Source organism: Rutilus rutilus (genome assembly GCF_951802725.1).
Source record: "Rutilus rutilus genome assembly, chromosome: 8".
Lineage (NCBI taxonomy): Eukaryota > Metazoa > Chordata > Actinopteri > Cypriniformes > Leuciscidae > Rutilus > Rutilus rutilus.
Genome location: NC_140222.1, coordinates 31751551 through 31766682, shown reverse-complemented (window position 1 = coordinate 31766682; position 15132 = coordinate 31751551). Strand labels below are relative to the sequence as shown.

Sequence of the window (15132 nt, the reverse complement as noted above, 5' to 3'; positions counted from 1 at the left end):
AAGCTAGTTTCCACTGCAGAATAAAAATGAAGGGGATATTTTATTATTTTAAGGTTTCATTGTCAATGTAGTTTAAATGTAGGCTAAATAATTTTTATTAATTTAATGTTGTTAATTTTGATATTTATTTTATTTCAGATTTAATACTTATTTCATTTAGTTAATGCAAAAATGCATTAATTAAAAAAAAAAAATTAATTATCTAATATTTTACATAATTACATTTGGATTCATCTATATAACTGCAGTACATACTTATGACAAATTATAATTAATGTTTTTCATAATTAGAGAACTTAATACTTTCTTTATCCCACTTAAAGTCTTCAGTGAGTTTCCATTAAAAAAGACTCTTTAAGACTCCTATGAGCACTTTAACAGCACGACTTTACTTTTAACATTTGTTATAAAAGACATATTTATCTTTTACACATGAAACCACAGATACAAATTAGCAGTACCGCTATGTATTTACATTGGGATAATTGACCACTTAATCATGTAGGACCACATAATCATGATAGTAATCGGCAATATACAGTACAGACCTTTAAATAGTCATTATTCTTACACATGAAGACTGTGAAACACATTAAATCACTCAAATGCTTACATTAATATCTACAACATCTACATACATCATTTTAAGATAAAAAAAAGAATAAAAAAAAGTCAAGACTCCTTTTAAACAGTACAGTACACTTAGGAAGTAATCAACAGATTCACACAGACTTTACACCAGTACAGAGTACTAATGAAAGCTGTTTCTGATTCTGAAAAACCGTTGTCAAAAGCTGAATTAATGAGCATTGCTATTGAAGATGTGGCCTGGTGGGTAGTGCACATGCTCGGACAGGTTTCACAGAAGCGCTTATATGGGTGACTAATAGAAGTTGCACAAGTAAGTGCATTGCTTTGTACCGTCATTAAATTCTCTTTGAGATCTGGTCTAACTTTTCATCTCTGACAGCAGTCTGCAGGAGTATTTCAGAGCAATGGCGAGCCATGTTGCTAGGAATGGTTTTCGTGGAGTCAAAAACGAGACTTCCCCTTCAAGACTTCAGCATCTCCGGTGTGGAGACCTTGCTGTCCTCTGCTGTATTCTCTTTCAGGCTGCTGGTTGTCTCCCGACCGGAGCCGCGTTGAATGTTGGCTTTGGACGACCTCTGTCTCCTCGTCCCATTGCGAACGCAGCACATCAGGTTCTTGATGGTGGTCCACATTTCCTCATCTCTGTATGAGTAGATGATCGGGTTTATGACGGAGTTGAGGACGGCGAGGAGCAGCAGCCAGCGTTTGAATTTCAGGACTTCGCATCGTTCGCACTTGAGGCCATCCAGGAGCAGAACCACAAGCCCAGGGGTCCAACAGATCACAAAGGCTCCTAAAAAGACATAATAAAAAAAAAAAAAATGTTAACACACACACACATACACATTGTATACACACACACACACACACACACATTGTATACACACACACACACACACACACACACACACACACACACACACACACACACACACACACACACACACACACACACACACACACACACACACTCACACATTGGTGGTTGCACCAGTCTCGTATCTCTCACGGAGGAGCGGAAGCATAAAGGGGGGACGACGACAGTGGAGAAAGAGAGAGGACAGGCCTGAACTTGTGTTGAGTTTTGTTTTATTGTGACAGGAGTCGTCCGTGAGGGGCTGCTGTCTTTTACTTTCGTTTTGTATTTGTTTTTTTTGTATCAAATAAAAAATGAGGTCGGTTCCCACCTCCTATTTGCCACAACATTTAACCTCCTTACAGTGGTGTTGAGTAGATTTATTTTTCGAGAGTGTAAAAAAAAACGAAATATGCATAAGTATTTTATATTTATGTATATTATTATTATTAAGTTATATATAATGTTACATATATATTAATTAAATCTATACTTTATTATAATTATATTATATATACAGTGTGTGTAATATATATATATATATATATATATATATATATATATATATACATACATATATATATATATACATACATACATGAAACGCACATCTCATTTTTATTTATGTATATTATTTATAAGAAATATATATATATATATATACACACACACACATATACATATATATATATATATATATATATACACACATACACACATACATATATATATATATATATATATATATATATACATACATATACACGCATATATATATACACATACATACATATATTTTTTTTTTTATGTTGCCTTGTTGTTAAACATCAAGGTACTTTTTTTAAGGAAATGAAAACAGAGAAAGTTGTCATTGGTTCCTAGTGCAAGCAGGTTCCACAATTTATCATAAAAAGTATGGCTTTGCTGCACCCCTAAGATAAACCTTTAACACAAATTGCATCTTGCACTGCTGTTGACACTGTTTGTTTTAATTTAGAGAATGCATTTCTGCCCCAACATGCTCAATAACCCTTTTCCGAGCTTCGATATGGTGACTCACAGCAACAAACCTGCCTTTAGTCTCATTTCCACTAAATTCTTTCAAGTTACCATGAAGTCCTGTATGCACCGCAAAACAAGCTTAGACAAACAGGACGGTTCTCAGGTGGAGAGCGTGTAGCGGCACGTCTTTCAAGGTCAGAAAACACTCGTGTGACTAAAATGAACAAAGGAGATGGTTGTTTTCAGATGGCAGAGCTTCTCCTGAAAACCCATCCCTGTTTTACAGAAAAGTAGTTTTTTTAATCAGTATTTTGTCTTTTTTATTAGTAAAAATATTGAAACATTCTTATATATATATATAAAGAGTGTTTCAATATTTTTATATATATATAATTGTGTTGCAAACATGAAGTATTGGGATAAAAGGATAACGAAAGTATTGGGATAAAAGTTTTTAGTCTGGATATATAGACTCTGATGTTGCAGCAGCCGCGATCAAAATGAATAATTGACCAAACTATTGTTACGCTGCAAATAAAGATTGTATATGTTGGTAACACTTTAGAATACCGTTCCATCATTTAATGAATATCACAGGAACAAATGAGTGACGCACTGTTAACATTCTAGTAACTACTAAGGTTTTTGTAAGGTTTTGGATAATGACTCGAGTGTTACTACATCCTTCTAAAGAAATGACTAATTATTTGAATCAGTATTCTAAAGTGAAGATCACGTTAACACATTAGTAATGACTCAAGTGTTACCAAATCCATTGGAAGGAATATATCCAAAACCTTACAAAAAAAACTTACAATGACTTCAGTCATTACTAGGCCGTTATCATGATTTTCACTTTAGAATACTGATTCAAACAATTAGTAGTTCCTCCTGAAGGATGAAGTAACGCTCAAGTCATTACTAGTGGGTTACCAGGTTATATTATGCATTATCCAAGTTAATTATGAACCTGTATAGTAGTTATCAGTAGTCCTCTGGGAGGTATGAAAAAAAATAGTAAGCCTAGTTATTGATTAGCTAATATTGAATAGCCCCCCCTTTTGGTACATTCCATGATCCATGCACACACACACACAGTACTGTGCAAAAGTCTTGGGCACATTAGTATTTTCACCCTAAAAAAATGGTTACGCCAGTTATTTATATATTTTGCTGTAGTGTGACAATAGGAAATATCAGTTTACATTTTCAAACATTCATTTTGCCATTACTTGTAACAATCCAGTGATATTTTTGTATGCAAATAGTCTCTCGGCTCCGAAAACGCGAGTTTTTTTTTCCAGACACACAATACAGAAATCTCTCGTCTCAGGGGGACATGAGGGAGGGAAGCACGCTCATTTCGAAAATACTCCCGGGTTTCTACTGACACAAAGCTTCCCTTTAAGCAAAGTAACTTTTTTTTCCAGGAAAAATATCTAAACTTCCTTAAAACATGAAATACATAGTGATTCAAAGTTTTTGTAAGGTTAAAAGTCTGATAAATGTGCTTATTTGGCTCCAGAAACGCTTACTAGAGAAGGCCATGCAGAGGTTATAACAAAACCACATCAAATGGGGGCTCCTCTGTGGTTTCTAGTAAATTCCCCATTTAAGGGAACACTCTTTCTCTTTAATCATATTAAACAGCATCTGGAGGAGAGCGGCACGCCATGTTTGTTGCAGATGTGCACAGTGTTATAAGCGCTCTTTCCATGCATGAATTTATTACACGCCATGTTTTCTCAGCATAATAAACAGCAGCGGTGAAAGGGCCGGGTACCGCAGGGCCACAGAATCTCAAAGGGGCCACAACTATTTTAAAAGACGACTTTGAATGTGTGTGAAAACCCCTATAATGGCAGCACTGCTGAAACACCATTCAGGCATAAACAATTTTTTAAAAACACTTTTATACACACGTATTGAACATTCTTTTGTAATAATCGCAAAATAAGCATTTATTCAAAAGAAGTAGAGACTCAAAGAGAGTGCAATTTTGGATGCAGACTTTGTGTTCGGTTACAACGTCTGAGGGAAGCTACGGAGCTCCTAAGGGACATGGTGATGGAAAAAATATGAGATGTGAGGATATTTCAATTAGGGATGCACGACACTTCGGCCACCATATCGTATCGGCCGATATATGTTCATTTTTAATGTTATCATTATCGGCCCGATAAGAAAATTTGGCCGATATATCAAAGCCGATAAATAATGGATTATTTCCTTCAGCTGAGACGCTTCAGATGCGCACTGTTTGCCAAAATGGTTTTGAATTGCTTGAAATATGATTGGAATCACTTCAAAAAAGGTAATCATTACTTTTTGTACTCAGGCTCTCAAAAACTATATCAAAATTTGGATTTATATATCGGTTATCAGCCGAGGAATTTTGCTAGCAAAGTTTCTCATGGGAACGCAAAGGTATTGCGAGCGAACGCAAAGTTTTTCGGGGGAGTGCAAAGGCATTGGAATATAAAAATGTTCCCCTCCAAAAAATTCCATCACCATGTTCCTTAAAAGGGACACCAGGCAAGCCTGAGTGTTTTTTCTCTACGAAGCCCCCCCTAGTGTCTGGTAGTAAATGCTTTGAAACACACTGTCATAAAAACGAACTGTTGTCCTTCCCCCCTTGCCACAAGCAACCCAGCTGAGCAGAGGAACCGGCTATTTCAAAACCAGTTATGTCTACCAAGGTAAGTAAAGTAATATTTTCTTTCCAACTGATGTTTTTTTTTTTTATTGTGTTGTCATGCATACTAGTATTTTTACCGGGAACGAACGATATGAACGAGGCGAACTACTGCTTTCGTGTTTTTTTCTTTTCTTTGCATCTTCCATCAAGGGTTTTCGCTGTTTCTTCCCCGGCTCTGCCATTATACACACGTTTGCAACAATCGCTAGCCGGGTTTCGTTAGCCTGCCTCTGTGCTGGAGATGCTTGCCGTAAACTGATCCTGCTTCTCGCGATGTCTGAGACTTTGTGAGACTGAAGGACCCAGGATACACCGAACTTGCAAGCGGGATATTCTTCCTACAGGCAGTAGGGGCGGGCGAGAGAGTCTTCATTCGCCCTGTAATGAGTCATTTAACCATATACCGACTTACGAAGATGATTAATTAACACGAAAACGTTGCCTGGTGTCCCTTTAAGGGCTACTTAGGAAGCGGTTACAAATGTTAAATAACTTTTCGTCTTAATGTAATTTTGTTTCAGAAGACTTGTTTTGGACAGATTACATGGGAACATTTATAGATTGAGTATACAAAGTTTTAATAAATGTTTTAATCTTGTAATTATGCTAATAAGAACGTTAACCAGTGTGAAATCTACTTTATATCTGAGTTTATGTGCTTATTAACCAGCCACGACCACATCAAATCTTTTTTTTTTTTTTTTGCACTGGGTTGCCCCGCCCACCGTGAAATCTCATTGGTCCAGAATCCTCCTCCTCATAACTGTACATTAAATATTAAATATTTTCTGATTGGCTGTGATAGTGTCACGTCCCTCAGCAGTTTCATGTTCAGTGTGTGCACAGACTGAAAATTGGTTGGTGTTTTCAAGAATTTACCCTGTAATGCTTGCAATTTTGATCTCTATACAAGCTGAAGAACAAAACATCTCAAACTGTTAACATTTGCACAGAATCTAAGCACATACAGCTATGATGAAGTTTATATTTACAAGAAGAAAGTGTTACGGTTGTGCTTTCTTTTTTTTCCTTCTTAAACAAAGAATTTTCTCCCTTTTCAAAAGAGGAGTCATGCAACAGATTAATGTAACCGTTACCTCCACACATGCCACAAAACAACAAAAGCAAGAATGTAGTTCGTTCAAGACAATAACTGATGATTAACGGACTGTGAATCTTCACATATCTTCATAATACAAAGTCTCCCAGACACACTTTCTAAACCTTCAAAGCAAGTTCGTCTGACCAAAAACGGGGTTTCACACATGTGAGCAATTGGTTTGAAAGAGAGACACGCATCTACTATGAGGTTCATGTTCTTTCTCTCCAAGGCCACAGGCCACTCGCGCTGGTGGTTTGATTCAGATGCCAGGCAGTGTAAAGAGCGACCTTGTGCAAGATAATTATACAGGCCTGGAGGAAGCCTGTTGTGCTGGGAAGAGACGGCTCCTCCGCTTTGGCCCTATCTGCAATTTGAAGCAGTAAGAGATACTCCTAAAACCAGATTTTGTTCTTTGCAGAATGCGTTGGTTTAACATCATTTCTGAATTTAATTCTGAACATAATTTCTGAATTTCTCTCTCTATATATAGTCAAATATATATATATATTTGACTTTCAAATCAAAGTCAAGGTTCGTTCAGGTTGTAAAATGTCATGAGGTGCAACATTTATGAATTAATGATTTGTAATATTAGAATAAAATACAAGGTTGTGTCATGAAACTCTAGATGGCACAAGCTGAAAGGTCCGTAATTCAACCTGTTTGTAACCACATCATCATCTAAAGGCAGTCCCTCCCGTTTTTCGCGATTCCGCGATCGCTGAATACAACGCAAAATCAACAAAATGTCGCATTTTTTTGCGACCCTGCATAATTCCTAATTTAACCGCAAAATAATCACAAAAATGAAAAAGACCTCACGAAACATTAAATTATAATCACCCAATTGAAATATCTCTAGTTTAATTAAAATTTCAATGCATTTTTACGTGGATACAGATGTTGCGGAAAAAGGGGAAACTCCTTTTCCTCGATTTACTGAAGCCTATAATGTAAAACGCATTTTGCAGCTGCACAGTGAGTGTCTGGCTCACTCATTGGCTGTGCTGCGGCAACTGCACATCCAATGGCGCGGGCGCCAATGAGCTAGCATCACGCCATTACACGTCAGAGCCCGCCAAGGGGGCGCGGCCCTAGCCTATATTATTATTTACTGTCTATGATATTAGTCCCCGAAAAACGTCACTTTAGCAGGTTTAACGACTGAAGCGACAACTTGCCAGGTTACTATAGTGCGGCCGGCTATGCAATACTCGTTCCCTACTCTCAGGGAACTGAGGTTACGATAGTAACCGAGTAGTTCCCTTTCGAATGATCACTTCGTATACTGCTATACGCAGTGGGGACGCCATGCAAAATGCCGCACTGTAAGTAACTGGTTGCCTTCTGGAGCTCAGGACCCCTGAACTCAGGATTTACACACAGTTCTACAGTATAAATTACTACACCTGCTGTTAATATTTACATAGGTCAGGTAGAAAAATTGCCCATAGGTTGTTTTAAAAGTTAATTTGATGAGAATTTGATTAGACCAAAATAAACAAGCTTTATGCATTTTGTTTGTGATTTGTGTCATGTATGACTATTGTGCATCTGACGTAATACTATTATGGTAAATGTGATGTCCTAATTATAAAATATAAAAATCGCAAATTTTTTCAGAAATTTCTGGAAATTACCACCACAAAATCAGTCATTTTGATCGCAAAAATCACACACAAAAAAAATCGCGCAATCCTGGAGGGCACAGCTGATTGGTTCCTGCTGTATCAGTAGCGAATGAGCTCGCTGTTCAACTTCCAAATACTCGGTTAGCATTAGCCTTAGCAGTTCAGTGCACTTTCAGAAACCCTCCACCTTCCCCAGCACCACCTGTATAGATCTGCTACAGGTAATTCATGTACACTATATTGTACAGCAGCAGTTTGTCTTACTTTCTCACAGCAGCATGTTGTGTATGTATTGGCAGTCCCTTACTTGCTCTGAAGCAGCAACAGCAGCAGCACTATGATAGTAGATCTATTCCGCCAAGATTAAACATATCCATTACCATGACAGAAATATGATTTAAGTTGAAAATCACATTTATAACTTTTTTTTAAATTAATGATTAAGATGTGTACACGTTCTCATACATTCTCATATATTCAGGGTGTAAGGAAAATATGTAATTCGTTTTTACATGAACAAGTACATTTCTAAAAACGATATTAGATTTTAGCGATATTAGATTGCTAAAAAATTGTCTCTCTCTTTATCAAGTGCACTCTTATTTATCATTGGCCTGTTCGCAGACAAAACGTCTGGTTGATTGTTTGAACAAAAAGGAAAAACAAAAGGCAAAAGAAACCCAACCTTTGAACTTCTGATGGCAATCAGCTAATGCAAGGGTGGGAGGTTTCGTCTTTTGTGTCTCACTGTTAACACTTGTCTCGTTGTACGTTAACTCTTCAGTTTCTCGTATACATCTCATCAATCAAGTTCTCAAATTCTTAAAAGCAAGATGTATCATGTATACATATACTAGTCTACCTGTGGTTAACAGGATATGAGCACATCCTTCCAATCTAAATATTTGCCATGGCTGTAAAAATTCACAAAAATATTTACCCACCCAGTCCCACATCACCCAAAGTTGGGTGGGTTACGAGTTTCTTGTGAAATGTTTCAGACCTTGCAGGCCTCTGTTGTGAGCTAAATTAACATATTCAGCAGTCTGGGAGCGTTTATCATGCTTACAGACCAAAGGCGTGGACTTTGGACAGCTCATCAGAGCTACGAAGGTTTGTGGGAAAACTATAAACCAACATATGCAGTAATTGCCATTGAACTTTGAGTGACTGAGGAGTGATGTTGCATTCTGACTGATACGTAACACAGTCTGGAATGCATGTGGTGCATCAACATGCAACAATGACTCCACTTCCCATTTTGTGAGGTTGCTTGTATTAATGTAGTATTGCTATACTAATGGATAGATCACCCATGAAAAATTCTGTTATTTCCTCTTAATTAAAGCAGCACTCAGTAGCTTCGGGATTTCTTCGCTGTATTCTCGCTTTTTGCTCGCAGGTTTCTCTCTAGAGCTCCCCCACAGCTTCGGAATAGATATTTGACAACACTGTTGTAAAAACTCTTTGGTGATTCTCAGACACCAGAGGCTAGTAGATCAACGACATCAAAGCAGATGGGACATTCTTTAAAACGTCTTCTTCATTCAGGTTCGGACAGCGTGAGGGAGCGCAATAATGACAGTATTTTAGCAGATTTCTTTTGGCCGTAAAGCAATCGTTTACATCGCGAGACCTGATATCACGCGAGACTTCCTGCCGCGGCGGCCGGCGGCCCGACACCCCAAAGTTGCAAGTGCGAATTTTCCACTCACGGGCACCAGGGGGGTGCGAAACGACCACCATTCAACCCGAAATAAGTAATATAACCATTCCAATGACTCCGAAGCTGTTCAGTTAAGGTAAAAAAGTTACTTAGGTCACCTTTAACATGTCGTTTTCCTGAAACACTGTAACCAAAAATTTTATTTAGCTGAAAACCAAAATTAAATCTAAAGATTGGCTCATTAAATGTTGGTAGTTGGGTGTTTTAACTCTTTATGCGGTTCTGGGTGTATAATAAAACCAGTTAAAGTTCTTCGGCTAATAGGATATTTATTTTACATATTCCTAATCTAACATTATTTGTGTTCACAATGATGACATGTTCATCTGCTGTAGCTTATCCACACTTTGTGCAAAAAATAAAGACATGGTCAAAACAATTTTTCAAAATTATTTCAGCCAAAACTGACAATTAATTATTTTTTTGCTGTAATTTGCACTGAAATTTCAGTTCATCAATACAAACTGGTATGCATATTGCATATTGCATATATACATATATACACACAAAAATTTTTTTTTTTTTTTTTTTTTTATGTTTCAACTGTTTTGACCATAAAATGAAAGTCAGTGGGGCTGAAAACAACAAATTGGACCCCACTGACTTTCTAAATAAATTATTTTGTGTTTTACAGAGGAAAGTCAGTCATACAGGTTTGGTACGACAGTTGAACTATCCCTTTCTCAAAAACAAATCTAAAGGAACATCTCTAGAACTTACCAAATCATTTTTCCACAGAATTTTTCATTTAGCTGAAAACCAAAACTAAAACTGAAGTTTGGGTAATTTAACTCTTTATGTTGTTCAGGGTGTATGAAAAGATGGGGTGGTGGAGGGATGCTGTTAAACTGTCAATGAACGGAGGTAAGTCTGCTGTATACACCTCTTAAAGGGATAGTTCACCTAAAAATGAAAATCAGCCCATGATTTACTAACCCTGAAGTCATCCTAGGTGTATATGACATTCTTCTTTCAGACGAATACAATCTGAGTTATATTAAAAAATGTACTGGGCTCTTCCAAGCTTGATAATGGCAGTGAATAGCTGTCTGTCTTTGGAAGTCCATCAAAGCGCGTCTATTCATGATTAAAGCGCTTGAAACGGCACTCCGGGGGTTAATAAAGGCCTTCTGAAGTGAAGCGATGCATTTGTGTAAGAAAAATATCCATATTTAAAACTTTACCGACTAAAATAACTAGCTTCCGGCAGACGGCCGTACGCATCGATTTACGCAAAAAGAGTAACCCTTGAACTTGTCGCACAACGTAATGACGGCAATTCACGCGTCTTGCGGTTCAAATAAACAGGACTGGGCAACTGCGTTCGTCATTACGTTGTGCGTCAAGGTCAAGGGTTACTCTTTTGGCATAAATCGATGTGTACGGCCGTCTGGCGGAAGCTAGTGATTATAGTATATAAAGTTTTAAATATGGGTATTTTCCTTACACAAACGCATGGCTTCACTTCAGAAGGCCTTTATTAACCCCCTGGAGTAAAAGTGGAGCACTTTTATCATGGATGGATGCACTTTTTTGGGCTTCAAATTTTCTCTAGCCACCCAGACAGCAACATAGTGTCGGCCCTGATCCGGGCCACATCTGGTACATGTGGATTCCACGCGTAACAGATGTGGGCCGGATCTGGGCCGACACTATGTTGCTGTCTGGGACTCACTCCCATTATAAAGCTTGGAAGAGCCAGGACATTTTTTAATATAACTCTGATTGTATTCGTCTGAAAGAAGAATGTCATTTACACCTAAGATGAGGGTGAGCAAATCATGGGCTTATTTTCCTTTTTGGGTGAACTATCCCTTTAAAGACATACATAATTCTTATGAAAATACCTGAGATAGCCTGATGAACAGATATATTATTGCTATCATGTGTTTGTCTTTATGTTTCATCAGTCAAAACGTCTCTGTTTGCATGTTATTATATCCATATAAGGCATTTCCTGAAACGTCATAAGTTTAATACTCCTATGAATCCCACTTGTGGACTTTCTGCGTGAGGTATGAATTAGTACTGGGCTTCCAGTATGAATGAAACAGATATGACATGAGAGTGTTTAGCACTCCATATCACTATCATCTCCCCATTTTGGGTAAAAATAGAAAAATAATACTAAAGTACTTATAACGTAGTTACTTGAGTAGTTTTTAAGCAAACTACTTATTTACTCTTAGTTGAGTCATATTATTTTTCAGTACTTCTACTTGTACTCAAGTAAATTATTACTTAAGTAGCAATACGTTTACTTAAGTACAATTTTTTTGTACTCTTTCCACCACTGCAGTACAACATGAGAGTTTTTGGTAACACTTCATTTTACAGTGTCCTTGTTACATATGTTACATGTACTTACTGTAGTAATAACAGTAAATTATGCATAATTACATGCAACTAACCCGAAACCAAACCCTAATTCTAACCCTATCATATACTTATGTGCTTAATTATTATTACTCAGTCCTTAAATGTATAATTACACTGTAACAAGGACACCTTAAAATAAAGTGTGAATTTTCATTTTTGGATGTAACTATTCCTTTCGGAAGACCAAATCTAAAGGAACATCTCTAGAACTTACCTAGTACGGTCATCACAGTTTTGATGAGTTTGACTGGCGTCCTCTTACGATTTATAGATCCAGAAGTGTGCGCCTTCAAGACGGCAGTCTTTTTCATCACATAGATGTATATCCTCAAATATATGGACACCATAATGAGGAAGAGCACCAGGTTGGACACGGACCAGAAGATCAGGTAGCTCCGGCTAAAGATAGGAGCCAGTTTGGAGCACAGGTCGAGACTACAGATACAGTTCCAGCCCAAACTAGGTACGGTCCCCATGAATATCGATACACTCCACACAAAGGCGATCAACAGGGTCACTCGACGTTTGGTGAGGTTACTGTGGACCTTCCAATTCATGATGGAGATGTAGCGTTCGAGAGCGATCACCAGGAGGTTGGTCAGGGATGCGGATAGACTCGTATCCAGCAAACCCTGCCGAAAGAAGTAGCCATGAACGGTTAGATCACGAGATGTTTTACCTGTATTGAACATGAGATACACGTAAGCGATCGCGGCGAGAAAGTCTGAGGCGGCGAGATTGGCGAGGAGATAGTAGAAGGGGTAGTGAAATCTTCTGTTTGTCGCCACCGCTGCAATGATCATGGCGTTGGCCACTAGGATGAAGCAACAGCAGATGGATCCAGCACACTGAACCAGGACGAGCTGCGTTTGGTCCCATTCGTCTGAGGATATGTTGCTGTTGTTGTAGAAAAAGCTCATGAGCTTTTCATGGTTGCAAACGTTATTCTTTGCCATCTTTAGACACAAAACACTATGACTGGAAGGAAAACAACAATATAAGTGTACTGTCTGGAACTATAATGCCTCAATTATTTCAGTTTGTTTTTCATGAATCATTTATAGGAAAACCCATCATTCAAAGACAAAACGCCATCAGGGTAACAGACATGGCGTGGCAAAAAATTCAATACTAAACAACATAAAATGCAACAAAAACACTCAAATGTACATGACTACGTTTTTCAATGAAATCCAAATAAATGGGATTATGATGGCCCTTTCTATGGAAGAATTTTTTTTTGAAAGACAACCTTTTTTTTTAATTACTTTATCTCACAATTCAAATGTTTCCCCCCTCAGAGTTTCGAGTTTACATATCAGATGATATCACAATTCTGAATTTTCTTGAATTGCGTGTTTATATCTCACATTCTGATTTTAAATATCTTTTTTTTTTTTTTTTTCAGAAGTGCGAGGAAAAAAGTCTTAATAATAGCTTTTATATTCCGTGGTATACAAAGCTTCCATTCATTTACACAAAAAACTGAACGTAAAATAAATAAATTACATTTTACCATAAACGTATCTCTATTGCATTATTAAATAAACTATAAACTTACGAAGGGTTTAAAGTAGGCTATAACATTTAAGTTCATAATAGCTTATGTTTTTAACATTTTTAAGATCCTTTATTTTATCGCCATTTTTATCACATTTTGTTTTCACAAGTTTGTTTTAAATGGAAATGTAGTCTCTCAATTAGAACAAGCTCGTGAAATGTTGTTTCAAACAGTTTTACATACATGTTCCACCTCAGGACTCAACCAAAACAAATCAAATCAATCAAAATTTCACGTGAAATCAAGTTTCAGGAGTATTACATCCTAAAAAACATAACCAAATGTATGAAACACGTTCAATAATGTGAAGTGATAGATAAAGCTCTCTTACCTAGGCAGACTCGTCAGGTTCTCAGTTCACTCTCCATTAGTAGTCCGAAGTATCGCTCAAATCCGGCGTGCCTCCACAAACTCTGGGCGTCTCTCTCTCTCTCTCTCTCTCTCTCTCTCTCTCTCTCTCTCTTTCTGTGAAGTATCTGCTGAAGTTTGATCTCGAGAGTTTTAAGGAGGAGAGCGGGAGTCACCGGTTGTCTCTGAGGGCGTGGTCAGAGAACACTGACTGCTTTCAATTGTGAACAAAGCAAGTAAAACATTATGAAGTTTTCAATTTGCATTTCATCTTATCATGAGCCGAATAACTAGTCATTGTTAGTGTTTAAAGAGAAAAAGTTTAATCGTTAAGCGAAGTCAGATTGTAGACACATGACTTTGTTTAATGACACGTCTATTGCTTAATGTTACGCAATTTTACTCAGGTGTGTGAGGTAAAGGAGAGTCTACAACACTTAACTTCTGTAATTTGGTCAAATGTCTTTCAGTCTTTAAGATATTGATAAAGACTTAATTTGTTCTGATACTCCGTTTTGGACTTAATTCTTGAATATTTAATATTTAAACACAATGACAGTGAAGATAACAAGAAAAGATGCCTTTTCTAATGTATATGAACACTGATCAAAATCCTAGCCCATCTATTTATTATTTATAGTCAAGTAATTTTTATTTTATTTTGGTGCCAATGCTCAGCAAATTTAAATAAAAATAATAATAAATAAATAAATAAATAAGTACAATAAAATAAATCAGCATCTGGGCAGGTAGACCAAGTAAATTACAGATTACCTGTCTGAGTTTCATTTCTTATCGAAAGATGAAGTGAAGCTACCATCCTAGAAACCAATCACTTCTGATTTAATTGTTTTTTTGAGGTAAAAAAAGAAAGAAGAAAAACACACGGTGTGTGGGTGGGTGGGTGGGTTAAGATAAGCTCCTTCTTAGGGCAGGGTCTACAACACTGAACATCTATAAACTTTCAACCCTTAAAACATTGATAAACACTTAATTGTATCAGTTACACTTTATTTTAGGGTGCGCTTCCCTTGTTACAGTGTAATTATACATTTAAGAACTAATATAGATATAATAATGTACTAATATATATAAAAAAAAATGTTTTAATAACAAAAACAAAAGTTCTATTTTTGGCAAATGTAAAGGTCCTTTCAAAACAAATAAGCCTCAGGCTGAAGGACATATAAAGTCATACCTGTACAGAGGGCGCAGCTCAAACAAACCTTTCAGCTGTG

The 15132-nt window shown here is 37.0% G+C and overlaps 1 protein-coding gene across 1 annotated transcript; it reads right to left on the bottom strand.

Annotated features, from left to right (window-relative positions):
* Window positions 1-337: 337 nt before the first annotated feature.
* On the bottom strand, window positions 338-14022 carry lpar3 (lysophosphatidic acid receptor 3). The gene is made up of 3 exons (XM_084417856.1): window positions 13878-14022; window positions 12200-12963; window positions 338-1384 (listed from the first exon to the last, which is right to left on the bottom strand). The coding sequence occupies exons 2-3, from the start codon at window positions 12939-12941 to the stop codon at window positions 1053-1055; spliced, it is 1074 nt and encodes a 357-aa protein (XP_084273982.1). The 5' UTR covers window positions 12942-12963; window positions 13878-14022; the 3' UTR covers window positions 338-1052.
* Between the last annotated feature and the right edge of the window lie 1110 nt (window positions 14023-15132).

Coding starts and splice junctions, on each gene's coding strand:
- lpar3 (XM_084417856.1), bottom strand. CDS start 12,941: ATGGCAAAGAATAACGTTTGCAACCATGAAAAGCTCATGAGCTTTTTC. Junction 1,385..12,199: donor AACTGTGATGACCGTACTAG/GTAAGTTCTAGA, acceptor ATGTCTTTTTAG/GAGCCTTTGTGATCTGTTGG.